The 11,750-nt window shown below is 37.0% G+C and overlaps 2 protein-coding genes across 8 annotated transcripts in view; one reads left to right on the top strand and one right to left on the bottom strand.

The window, feature by feature from the left end:
- The window catches only part of LOC122075670 (2-methylene-furan-3-one reductase), a 2,889-nt gene extending 656 nt beyond the window's left edge, over window positions 1–2,233 (top strand). Inside the window, exons 2-4 of the mRNA XM_042640789.1 lie at window positions 351–674; window positions 1,256–1,415; window positions 1,810–2,233. Coding sequence (XP_042496723.1) covers window positions 351–674; window positions 1,256–1,415; window positions 1,810–2,075 — 750 coding nt within the window. The 3' untranslated portion in view covers window positions 2,076–2,233. The remainder of the gene's footprint in view (window positions 1–350; window positions 675–1,255; window positions 1,416–1,809) is intronic.
- Window positions 2,234–3,866: 1,633 nt separating this feature from the next.
- LOC122075868 (RNA exonuclease 4-like) lies at window positions 3,867–7,807 on the bottom strand. Of its 7 annotated transcripts, none has more exons than XM_042641054.1 (9): window positions 7,528–7,807; window positions 6,979–7,447; window positions 6,116–6,183; window positions 5,632–5,675; window positions 5,379–5,530; window positions 5,150–5,283; window positions 4,860–5,077; window positions 4,455–4,742; window positions 3,867–4,353 (listed from the first exon to the last, which is right to left on the bottom strand). In XM_042641054.1, the coding sequence occupies exons 2-9, from the start codon at window positions 7,097–7,099 to the stop codon at window positions 4,110–4,112; spliced, it is 1,269 nt and encodes a 422-aa protein (XP_042496988.1). In that variant the 5' UTR covers window positions 7,100–7,447; window positions 7,528–7,807; the 3' UTR covers window positions 3,867–4,109. The 7 variants fall into 7 exon arrangements, with proteins under 7 accessions (XP_042496988.1, XP_042496991.1, XP_042496990.1 ...); XM_042641057.1 differs by having other exon boundaries at window positions 5,632–5,655; window positions 6,808–7,447; window positions 7,528–7,804; XM_042641056.1 differs by having other exon boundaries at window positions 6,808–7,447; window positions 7,528–7,804.
- Window positions 7,808–11,750: the final 3,943 nt, after the last annotated feature.

The raw sequence follows: 11,750 nt of genomic DNA on the forward strand, positions 1-11,750 counted from the left end.
TTTGGGGGGGGGGGTGGTTTAAGAATCTGTATCAATTAAGTCTTTGAAAAGTACCAAAAAGCTGGAATTTTGGTGCCGATTTTGCAAACATTCTGTTCAATCCTAGTCTCATTCTGAGCAGGAAAAACTGCATTGTGAACATCTTTCCAAATAGAAAATTGGGGTTTCCTGTAATGTGAGCCTTGAACGTCGATATAATGGTTATTTTGGTACGAGATTTAGTTATTTTAGTCTTGTTCTTATTTTATTGTATTTGCCTTGGATATTAAAAGTTTGGTTCTTATATCGTCAACTTTAAATTGTTGCATTGCAAATTTTGAGTTGTTTCCTGAATGTGGGTTTTAGTGTAGACTGTTCCAGGCTATGATGTTGCTGGTGTAGTGGTAAAGGTGGGTAGTCAAGTGAAGAGCCTAAAAGAAGGGGATGAAGTTTATGGGAACATCAATGAGAAGGCTCTGGAAAATCCTAAGCAGTTTGGCTCGTTTGCAGAATACACTGCTGTTGAGGAGAAATTGTTGGCTCCAAAACCTAAGAATCTGGATTTTTTTCAGGCTGCTGGCCTTCCTCTTGCCATTGAGACTGCCCATGAGGGTCTGGAAAGATCTGGATTTTCTGCTGGTAAATCTATTCTTGTATTAGGTGGTGCAGGTGGAGTTGGAAGCTTGGTAATTCAGGTATATTTCTTCCATTTCAATTTCCTCCCCATATATTAGTCTCAGTTTAAAAAGACAATCATCTTGAGTTGCAGGACACACTAATTCATTCCTTTTCTTATAAATATCAATTTTTTCTTTGATATTGTGGAAAAGTTTACTATTTCTGCTTGAGCATGCAAGTTTTGGAAACAGACCTGTTCTTTGTATGTTGACTGATCATTGTCATCAGAACTCCTTTTCAATTCCATAGATCTTTGCTTCTAATTAACTGAGTTTGGGGCAGTATTACCGCGTGGGATAGTCTTTAGAGGTTCTCCAGGTGGGCCTTGGTTCTACCACCTGGCAGATCAGGTGGATTGTGAACTCAAATGGAATGGTGTGCAGGTGTCCAACCATCCATGCTGCAGCAGTTATAAGCTCTCAATTAGCCTATTTCTTTTGCAATATCTTGCATATTATCGCTTATTTCATTTGGTTTGAGGCGACTAGGAAAGGGGTTATTTGGTGCATCAAAAGTTGCAAATTATCTAAATGTGTAAAAGTTAGTTCTGCATCACTTATCGCTTATTTCCTTTTGCCCTTGCTTTGGTTCGAGGCAGTTAGCAAAGGAGGTATTTGGAGCTTCAAAAGTTGCTGCTACTTCTAGCACTGGAAAACTGGAGCTGTTGAAGAGCTTAGGTGCTGATTTGGCCATTGACTACACCAAGGAGAACTTTGAAGACCTACCGGAGAGATTTGATGTGGTATTTGATGCAGTTGGTATGATCTTGAACTCGTTGCTTTTTTCCCTGAAGTATTAACGCTAATGCTTTTTGGAAGAAAATGTTCACTACTAAGCTTTGTGAAAAGGTTAACGTTCACACACAGGTTGGTGAACTTTGTAAATTCACAAGATGCCATACCGACCTCATTTGTTCAGTTAAAAAAAATGAGTTTCATTCATGGGAATATTGATGTCCACTGTCTGAAACGTGAATGGTTTATGGATGAAATAACCATTTTCAAATTGAGTGTTGTAACAGGTAGGAAGCCTAGAGATTCATGCAGACCCAATCACATTAATTAATTTATCTTCAGAATTCTTTTCTTTAGGAAATAAATTACTAAGAGATGCAAACATTCATTGGTGCTGTAAACTATTATTGTTTTATAGGTCAATGTGATAAAGCAGTGAAAGTGGTGAAAGGAGGAGGGAGTGTTGTGGTTCTAACTGGCGCTGTTACTCCACCTGGTTTCAGATTTGTAGTCACCTCCAATGGATCTGTGTTGAAGAAACTAAATCCTTTTCTAGAAAGTGGGAAGTTGAAGCCAGTAGTTGATCCCAAGGGGCCATTTCCATTCTCCCAGGCTGTTGAAGCATTTTCTTATGTTGAAGCAAACAGAGCTACTGGAAAGGTGGTTATACATCCAATTCCATGATAAAATGAATCCATAGAGAGAAATGTAACAATATTATCCTTCCTACCTACTTGTACTCTACAACTATTGAGGATCGTTGTGTCTCTGAAGTGTGGAAATTTTGTATCGGAAATACCTCTTTTGTATTTATGTATTAAATTTGTGTTCAGTTGATGAAAGGAACAAAATATTCAATATATAGAGAACAAACAAGAAAATACCCTGAAAATTATAAACAGTGTACGGTAAACAAACCAGAAAATTCCCTGAAAGATCTTCATGAGTTTTAATGTGATGGAAAAATCTCCATGGAAGGTGTTCTCAGGCTTAGGTTTTTTGCTTAGTAAGAAACAAATTCTTTGTGTTTTATTGATTCTCTACCTTTGGATGTTCTGCAATCTGCAGACTGCTGCAACTGCAGCATTGAAACTCAAAGTTTAGGGTGTATGATTGAACCACACCCTTTTCTAGCCTAAAAGGCAGAATCAATACTTTCCAGACTGTCAGAGAAGATGATCACTGAGTATGGTTTAAAAGAACTAAAGTTTCTATTTAATCCTTCAAAACTTTAGGCTATGTTTGGTAGCCAAGAGAAGAAAAGAGAAGAAAAAAGAATCTAAAAAAGAAAAGAGAAGAAAAGAAATGAAATAATGAGAAAATAAAAAAGGTATGTATGTTTGGTTATCATTAGAAGAGAAGAAAAGTTTTTATATTTTCTCAAGTGTTTTTGTGTCTTTTGCAAGATTTATTTATTATTATTATTATTTTTTTTTTTTTGGAGCAAAAGAAAACTTTATTTGGGAATTTTGAAATTCAAAAACTGAATCTTCTCTTGGATGAGGACATGCCAAGCACATAGAGATTTTTTTAAACCAAGAATCTTTTCTTTTCTTTTCTTTTCTTGGCTACCAAACACAGCCTTAGTTCTTTTAAACCACACCCAGTGATCATCTTCTCTGACCCAAGCTTGAAAGTAAATATACTCGTTCTAATCAAAGCCTGTGTTAAGTTTGTCTCGAATTTTTAACCCGTTTTGAAGAATGACACGGTTCGATATATTTTGGTGGTGACCCGAATGGTATTTTTTCTGAGATCTGTAATGGAAGCAGAGGGGTTGGGCCATATTGACTGCGACCTGATGGAGCGACCCGCGAGTTGGAGGAGTATATAATGTACTATCATCATGGTGAGCAAGCAGTTGTAATTTGGGATTTTTTGAGCTAGGGTTTCAGGGCAAGTTTTCTCGCTGTTGTTTAGGTGTAATCTCTCTTTTACATAGTAAAATTTCTTCTCCTTTGCCTGAGGACGTAGCACACCACATTAGTGTGTGAACCTCGTTAAATCTCAATGTATTATGTGGATCTGTCTTTATTTATTTTCGTATTTATTGGTGTTTGCTATAACAGCCTTTAGTAAGACATGTCTTATATGCGGCAAATTCAACAAACTTAAAGCAACATATTTTAATTTTCGCCATCAAATCAAGTCCAAACCACAAGGTTTTCTTGTAGTAAAGCCTTCATGGTCTACCACGTTTGGTACAAGTATGGAAGTCTTTGGCTTTTTGGGCTTGTTTGGCAGCTCCCTACCATATGTGATCGAGGCAGATCGGAGCAAACAAATGGATGAGAGAGATGATGCCGGAATAGTTTCTCTCGCCATTATTGGCTGAGCAATTGTGGGTTGCCGGCTGAATCATATTAAGCCGAGCGGATCGAGCCCAGCCACAGATTCGAGAGTCCTGACTCACTCGTTTTTATGTATCTTCAAAACAGTAGGACTCCTTTCCATTTGCCATCCTTACGATTGTGATGTTGGAAGCTATTTCATCATACTGATCACTTCATATATATAAAATGGTACTGCAACAATAGAGCTATTCAAAACATACAAGTGTTTAAAATCCCTAGTATTTAATCAACATGGATATATTAGATTCCATGTTTTATTTTCTTAATATCAAGCATCATATTTATTGAAATGGCTATCCCTATTGGCCATATAATAAGAGTACAACTCCATATGTGAGTGAGGTGAATTCATGGTTCTAGCACTCTAGCTCCCTGCAGAGTCTAAGCACCAGCAATAGTAGTCAGACCTTGAGATCGCCAGCATTGCATCAGGTGTCATTCTTTCGAGTTCATTCTGTCTCGAAACTGCAAAGTTGTTGCGATTCGGTGCATCAGTAGCCAGTGGGTAGTCTTCCATGGGATGAACTTGAGACCTCATTCTCATGTAAAGCCTCATTGTGGCTACACAATCCTCATAGGGGTCTTGTATCCCTGTGTGGATGTCATACCTGTTAAAACAAAAACAAAAGCTTTAATGAGTATTCTCTTGCTCTTGCTACAGAAAACTGAAATTAGATATTATGCTGGTTTTATAAGTCAGGTTACTTACCCAAAATAAGCTTGTGTTAGATACTTGACTGAATTGCTGAGCTTGCTTGTTTTCATCAATGGAGGGTATTTGGCTATGTCCCTGATCATATGTGCTGGATACTGCATTTCTAAACACTGTAGGTCATGATCCAAACCATGGCCTACAAGAATCCTTGCTCTACCTCTTCTGGAATGGATTGTCCATATCGGTTCCCCGTTGCACAAGAATTCCCCAATCTTCCTCTGCGCTTGGTTTTTTGGCATTGCATCCCTTAAGTATTCTGGTCGTATGCCGGTTGTTTCGTATCTGAAAATGCATTAATTTTTATATTCCATTACTAGGGTTTTCTTGCACATTTCAATGGTGTAATGGAGAAGATCAAAGAATTTAAAACCCTCATTCATATTGAGTGATCTATGTTACCGATAGTTTGTGACCGGAATCGAGGGTTTGACATAAGAATGGAAGATGATGTTTTCATCTTCATCAACAAGGCAAACCCTTGCACAAAGATCTAAGGAGCCATCACCACCACCACCAACCATTTTACAAGCAAGTGCAACTACTTGTGGTCCTCTTCTTCCATTGTCAATTCTGAGATCATCTTGTATTCCCAAGTTAGACATTCGAGAGAGCAATCCCTGCAAAAGAAACAAATTAAGATCACTAATACACTATTACTTGAACCAATTCAACTATGGTGATTAGCTTACTGCAGGGATTGCACGCGAGATTTGGCATTTCCCTCGGTGAAGCTTAAGAGCATACGGGCTTTTGAAAATATTTAAGCATAGGTTGCATCCTTGAACACTGAATATCCTTGCACATTCCACCTTTGGCAGTGGACCTGTTAAAGGTAACATGACCATCTCGTGGTTAAGAATGAAGAATGGATGTTAATGGTGGTAGTTTCAACGAATAAGTTCCATGTTTGATACTCACCTATTAGATGCTCCCTGAGTGATTCAAAAGATCGGCAATGCTTTCTGCAGATGCCACACATGGGTTCATGAACTGAGTGATAAGAGATCCTCATGTGTTCCACTAGGTGCTCCATTTTATTGAATTGCCTAAAGCATGCTGCACACTTGTTCCTGGTGGTGATAAGAGTCATAAGTTGTCTTCAACATACATGAAAGAGACAGAGAGAGAGAGAGAGAGAGAGAGAGAGAGAGAGAGAGAGATGAGAATATACCTTAGCGTCTCTGAAGACTCAAGTCTGCTATCCATGATAAACAACTATCCTTAAAAATGTAAAAGATAGAAGATGAAGAGAGGATAGTAAGTTTGAAGATGAAGGTAGGGGTTAGAAGGTATTTATATACGTAGGAAGAAGAGGAATTGTTCAACTTGAAGGTGAGAAATGAATCTCGGAAAAAGGCTTTAGGCTTATGGGTGTTTGGAGCTTTCTGCATGCAAGTTTGCCTAATGTCAAATCATTGTAACCTTAACTTGTTAATAAACATTCGTAGCAATCTGTTTTCTCTCTCTCTCTCTCTCTCTTGGAAAATGGGAGGACTCGGTCCTGCAAGGGCCCAAGTTGTGCCTTTCTCTGGGTTGGGCACCTGCATCTGAACTGAGGCCTCAACCCGTAAATGTAGAGTCATGGTAGAGAATCTAGATCACCTACCCGTATGTGAAAAGGAAACAGTACATAAGACTTGAGTTATACACGTTACCCTCCCCACATGGGAAGATGATCCGGACTCTTCTCGCTCAAGTTCAGTTCCTCTGCACGTAGGTTCACCTGCACATACATTTTTTCTTATGTCAGAGGCCAACAACTGGCCCTTCTTACTTCTATAAATACCCTTCTTCACCTTGTAACTAACAATAAGTAAAAGCACTGTGACTAACATAGTAGTGTAATATTAATATTGTCATATTGGTAAAGATTATTACTTTATTTTGAGTTGGTATATATCCTGTGGATCATCCCTGTCGCATGATATGTGAGGATATAAAATCCAAGAATTGGGTGAGAATGAAATCACACTTTTCATGGATCTTCTTCATGGGATATTAGGTAGAAAGGAAGCTAAAAAGGAGAGATTATCATTCTCTCTTCCCATGCCAGTGCTGATGCCTTGCCACTTGGTTCATTTGGTCGTCTAAAAAAAAAAACCATACTTTCTGCTAAAGGCAGATAAGGTTGTAGACTTCAAATTTGGGGTTTATGTATTTTTCCATGTTTCATCATATCTCTTATGGTGTTTGATCATATCTGCCTGTGTTGCTCTGTGTGTGTGTGTGTGTGTGTGTGTGTGTGTGAGAGAGAGAGAGAGAGAGAGAGAGAGAGAGAGAGAGAGAGAGAATGAGAGGCCTTTTGACCAGTGAGGAAAGAAAAAGAAAGAAAGAAAGAGAGCAAGACCTGTAATTTGCTTTTGACTAGAAAGTGGGCTCCGACCAAGTAAGTAGATTCTAGCTTTAATTTGGAAGTTGGGAACTTTGAAGATGCTAAATTCCCCCACAGACCTTCTTCCCTATCCCATTATTAAGAAAGGAAGGAAAAAACAAAGTTAATATGTAAAGAAAAGAGAACCTGGGTCGTCCCTGAATGTGAACTGTGGATTAAGGATTCCGTTGCATGAACACTTCCACCACACATTATGCATTGCATCCTCGTCACCCTCCACACAAAAGAGGCTCTCATTCCACCTCATCGAATGTCAAACTACAATCTTGATTTGAAACTGCCATCGCCCATCTTCCCTCATCGATCAGTCAAACCTTTCCACCTCAACACAACTGTATCTAAAGTATCCAACACCGTCCTTACTTTCTTTCAATCTTTCACTTAGGAATTTCTTCATATGGTAAGTGGGCAATCTCCACCCTAGTAGCTTCAGCTTTTGGATTCCCACTTCTTTAACATGGTATATATCTTTTGACAATCTCTACTCAATAGCTTAAACTTTTGAACTAAACTTTCAAGTTCTCAGGCAGGGCTTGCATTTCCCACAGCTGACATTGGTATGTGTTGGAGAGAGAAATTGAAGATGCAGACAAATCTAAAAGTCAAAAGGAAGAGGTGAATCAGAGGGGGAAAATCCAAACCACATAAATGAAAGAAAGGATCCACCAAACCTACTTTGGTCCAGTTACTTCATCGATTTTAGCAGAATCGCAGGTCCACCATTGTCATGTGGAGGATAAGATACATCATTCCAAGGTTCTGTTTTCCTCTCTTATGGCACCGCATGAGGGTTCTCTGTTCATTATGGTCAGATCACCGAATGTATGATACACATAAGTCACGGGCGGACTTGGATCGTCTGTGGCATAACAAGGCGTCTGGCTTGCATTTAATGTTTAGAAATGACTAAGGCTGCGTGTGAGGTCTGATCACCTTGAACTCCATACCATTGAATGGACTTCAAATATATGTCCATCACCTAAAACCCAGATGGGTCCGATGGACTTATGGGCCATTCCAACCTAGAACGGAGCTTTAAAATGTCATTTTCGGTTTGTCGGATATGGACCTAGGCTCATGCAATTTGGAATATTGGAAGTGTGGGCTGATCAAGTTTGAAGCTTAACACCCAAAACCCGTTGTGGAATTTTTTTTTTTGGTAAAGTGTCGTGGAATTTTTATAAACGTAAAAATGCCAATTCATATAAAAATCTCATTTCCATTTTTTTTTTTTTTTTTTTTAAAAAAAAAAAAGATGCTCCATGATAGTGATCATAGTCTTCAGGATAAACCCCCATACAGTAAGCAGTACTTCCAAAGGATCAATGGGAGATAATGGGCATGCCAAGACTCGAACCCATAACGAGTCAACTCGAGCAATGATGAGTTGAGGGTATTTTCACCATTAGGCTATCAAACCCATTGGTCATTCCCATTTGAACCAAACCAAAGTATCACGTGACATAACCAACCATGAAATCGACTGATATCCTAAAACTTAGAGACTATGCTAGGGCTAAGGTTAGCCCCATCACCAGCTATGGTTATAGTCCCATAGGACACTTGGATACGCGATTGAGAACTGTGCAGTGCATTTTGGACTTACACTTGTCGCCTTGACATTCCAGTCCCACCATCTCGCTAATCAATCTTAAAGTTGTTGAAGCTAATCCATACACTTTGATTTTGAGTATAGGAGCAATCCATTAACTAATCATATGTATAGATATACTCTCGGCCAAGGTGAACAGCAGTTGGTGGCCCTGCTCTGATACCATGATGTAAGAAATATTGTAAACAAATAAAATGATATTTCCCTACTCTTAACACATATGCAGAAAAAAATATTGGACTCATCTCTGTCGCTTTGACATCCCAGTCCCGCCATCACATTAATCAACCTTGAAGAAGTTAAAGTTGATCTACGGGTGTCAAAACCCAGCCTGATCCGATAAAATCGATCGAAATCATAGTTAGCAAATTCGGATTCGGGAATTATTCGGACGGAGAATTATTCGGAATAATTCGGACGATTAATTTAAGGATTCGGTCAAAAAAGCGGTCAAAAAATCTTATTTTTTTTTTTTTTTTTTAAATTGTTTTTTTTTTAAATAATGTTTAAATGGACCGAATAATTCGGTTTAATTCGGATTCGGTCCGAATTATTCGCGATTTATATTCATTTTTGAAAAAGTCGCGAATTTTAAAGAATTTTATTTTTAATTCGGATTCAGTCCGAATTTTTGATAAAATTCGGAAAAATTCGGTTCGGCCGAATAATTCGCGAATTATTCGGCCGAATTGCTAACTATGATCGAAATCGATCAAAAAAGTCTAAACCGAACCAAATCGATCCTTATTGGATTGGTTTTGGACTAAGGTATGTTGGGATTGGCTGAAAACCGGTCCAAACTGAATGAAACCGATGAAAAAATAAATGATTTTGAGATTATAAATTGATGAATTGACCATCCATTTTTTACACTATGAGTGAAAAAAAAAAAAAAAAAAAATTATTGTAAGGGTAATTGTTACAAATCATTGAATATTAGGTTTCAGTATTATCTTTCCCTTACAATGATAAACCATTATTTAATCATAAATTTAAAATGTGTTTTTCGTCAAATCTTGTCACTATAAGTTATGTATATAAGATTTCATTATGGTTCAAGTCCAATAATAAACCGATCTAAACCGGTGTTAACACGGCATTGAAAAATCGAAATAAATCGAAACCAAATTGAACCAAAACCAAAACCAAAACCTACCAAAAACCGAAATTCCTTAATGGATTGGTTTTGGTCTCCTCATTCCTATACCAAAATCGATTCAACCCGATCAAAACCGAACCAAACCAAACCATCCAATTAACACCCCTAAGTTAATAATAGCACTCAGAGTAGAGGAGCAATCCATTAACTAACTATGTATACAGAAACACTCTCGGCCAAGGCGAACATCGGGCAGGGGCCCGCTATGATACAATAATGTATGAAATACTGTAAATAGGCAACATGATATTTCTCTTATCCAATCCATATGCAAAAATTAACTGGACTTACTTTTGTCACTTTGACATCCCAATCTTGTCGTCTCGTTGATCAACCTTGAAGATTGTTGAAGTTGATCCATATGTGGGACTAACCGTAGGGTCGACAGTGGAAACCCTTGATGGGCTAAGTTTAGCCCATTAAAAAAAAACCCCATTTGAGACCAAACCAAAGTAAGGCCGAACTAAACTAACCGTGAAATCGGCTGATAGCCCAAAAATTAAGTGACTAGGCTTGGGCTAAGTTTAATCCCATCATTGTTGTTTCAATACAATGAAATATGATGAATTGTTTTTACCTTTATGTGCAAAAATTCTTTCTTAGAATAAAGTGAGAGACGAAATTGGAGATAGAGCTATAAAACAATGTATAAGAAAAAGAAGTAAAAGAGAAAATTAATTGCAATAAGAATTAAGACGAAAGTTTTATTTTACCTAGGGGTGTCAATTGGACGGTTTGGTTTGGTTTGGTTTGGTTTGGTTTTGGTCGGGTTGAGTCAGTTTCTGTCTAAGAATGAGGGAGACCAAAACCAATCCATTAAGTAACTTCGGTTTTTGGTTGATTTTGGTTTCGGTCCAGTTTGGTTTCAGTTTATTTCGATTTTTCAATATCGGATTAATACCGATTTAGATCGGTTTTATTATTGGGCTTGAACCATAATGAAATCTTATATACATAACTTATAGTGACAAGATTTGATGAAAAAAAGCAGTTTAAGTTTATGATTATAATTAAATTATGGTTTATGGTTTTAAGGGAATTAATATTGAAACCAATGGATAACAAATTATTAAGAAAACTAGTATTGAAATCACAAACGAACCCTATTATCCCTAATCATTCATTTAACTATCCAACTAGTTTTGTAGAGTGAACAAGGAAATCAATAAAGCATTATTACAATTTACAAATGAATTTCTCTATTCATAACCTAACATTCAATGATTTGTAACAACTTTACTTACAATAAAAATTTGTTCTCACTAATATTGCAAAAAATGGATAGTCAATTCACTAATTTATAATATCATAATTATTTATTTTTTTATCGGTTTCATTTGGTTTAGTTATTGGTCAGTTTGGTTTGGATCGATTTTCAGCCGATCCCAACATACCTCATTTTAAAACCAATCCAATAAAGATTGGTTTGGTTCGATTGAGATTTATCGATCGGTTTCAGTCGGTTTTTTCTATTTGCGCTAGGTTCAAACACCCCTAATTTCACCCGCAAAAGAATTACTTTTTCAATGGTGAAACGACCTCATGATTGACTCTTAGATCATCAATGTTACATTTTCATCTTCCACTGACAAAGTTGAAACTATTCTCTCTTTTGACAACTCGATGCCCATAGTGAAGGGGTAAGGGAAATTCAAGTAATAGAATGAAAGAAAACATGAAATAAGATCCATGAATAGGAGGATTCTTATAAAGGAGACAAATATTAAGAAGATCTTTATGGACCTAAGGAAAGTTTTGTTTGATAAATTTAATAAAAAGATATTCTTGAGAGATACGTGGTATATTGAATAAGTCAAGATAAAGCAGGAAATTAACTCGAAGGACAAAGAAAACTGCTTGCCTAACTAATTGGTGGTTTTCCAGTGAAGTGTAGGCTTTAAGGAGGTCAAGATTTAACTCTTTTGTATTCTTCACCTTAAGCCCCCATCTCTGGCTAGGAACCTTAAGTTTGGTTTAGTTGAACAAGAATTAAAAAGAGTGGAATTTAAAAATTTAAAACCTAAAAAAAAAGAAAAAACAATGGTATAATTAAAAAACTTAATTTTTTTTTAAAGGTATATAATTAAAAAAGTTTCTCAATTTTGTTTGAAAACTTCACTTTTTTTT

The sequence above is a fragment of the Macadamia integrifolia genome, chromosome 4, assembly GCF_013358625.1.
Source record: "Macadamia integrifolia cultivar HAES 741 chromosome 4, SCU_Mint_v3, whole genome shotgun sequence".
Classification (NCBI taxonomy): Eukaryota; Viridiplantae; Streptophyta; class Magnoliopsida; order Proteales; family Proteaceae; genus Macadamia; species Macadamia integrifolia.

Bases quoted from the DNA above. Each gene is read 5' to 3' on its own strand.
- LOC122075868 (XM_042641054.1), bottom strand. From the start codon at position 7,099: ATGAGGTGGAATGAGAGCCTCTTTTGTGTGGAGGGTGACGAGGATGCA. The intron at 6,184-6,978 runs GTTCTCTTTTCT...ATGTATGTGCAG, and splicing joins CACATTCAGGGACGACCCAG to GTGAACCTACGTGCAGAGGA. The intron at 5,284-5,378 runs GTGAGTATCAAA...TACCTTTAACAG, and splicing joins ACTCAGGGAGCATCTAATAG to GTCCACTGCCAAAGGTGGAA.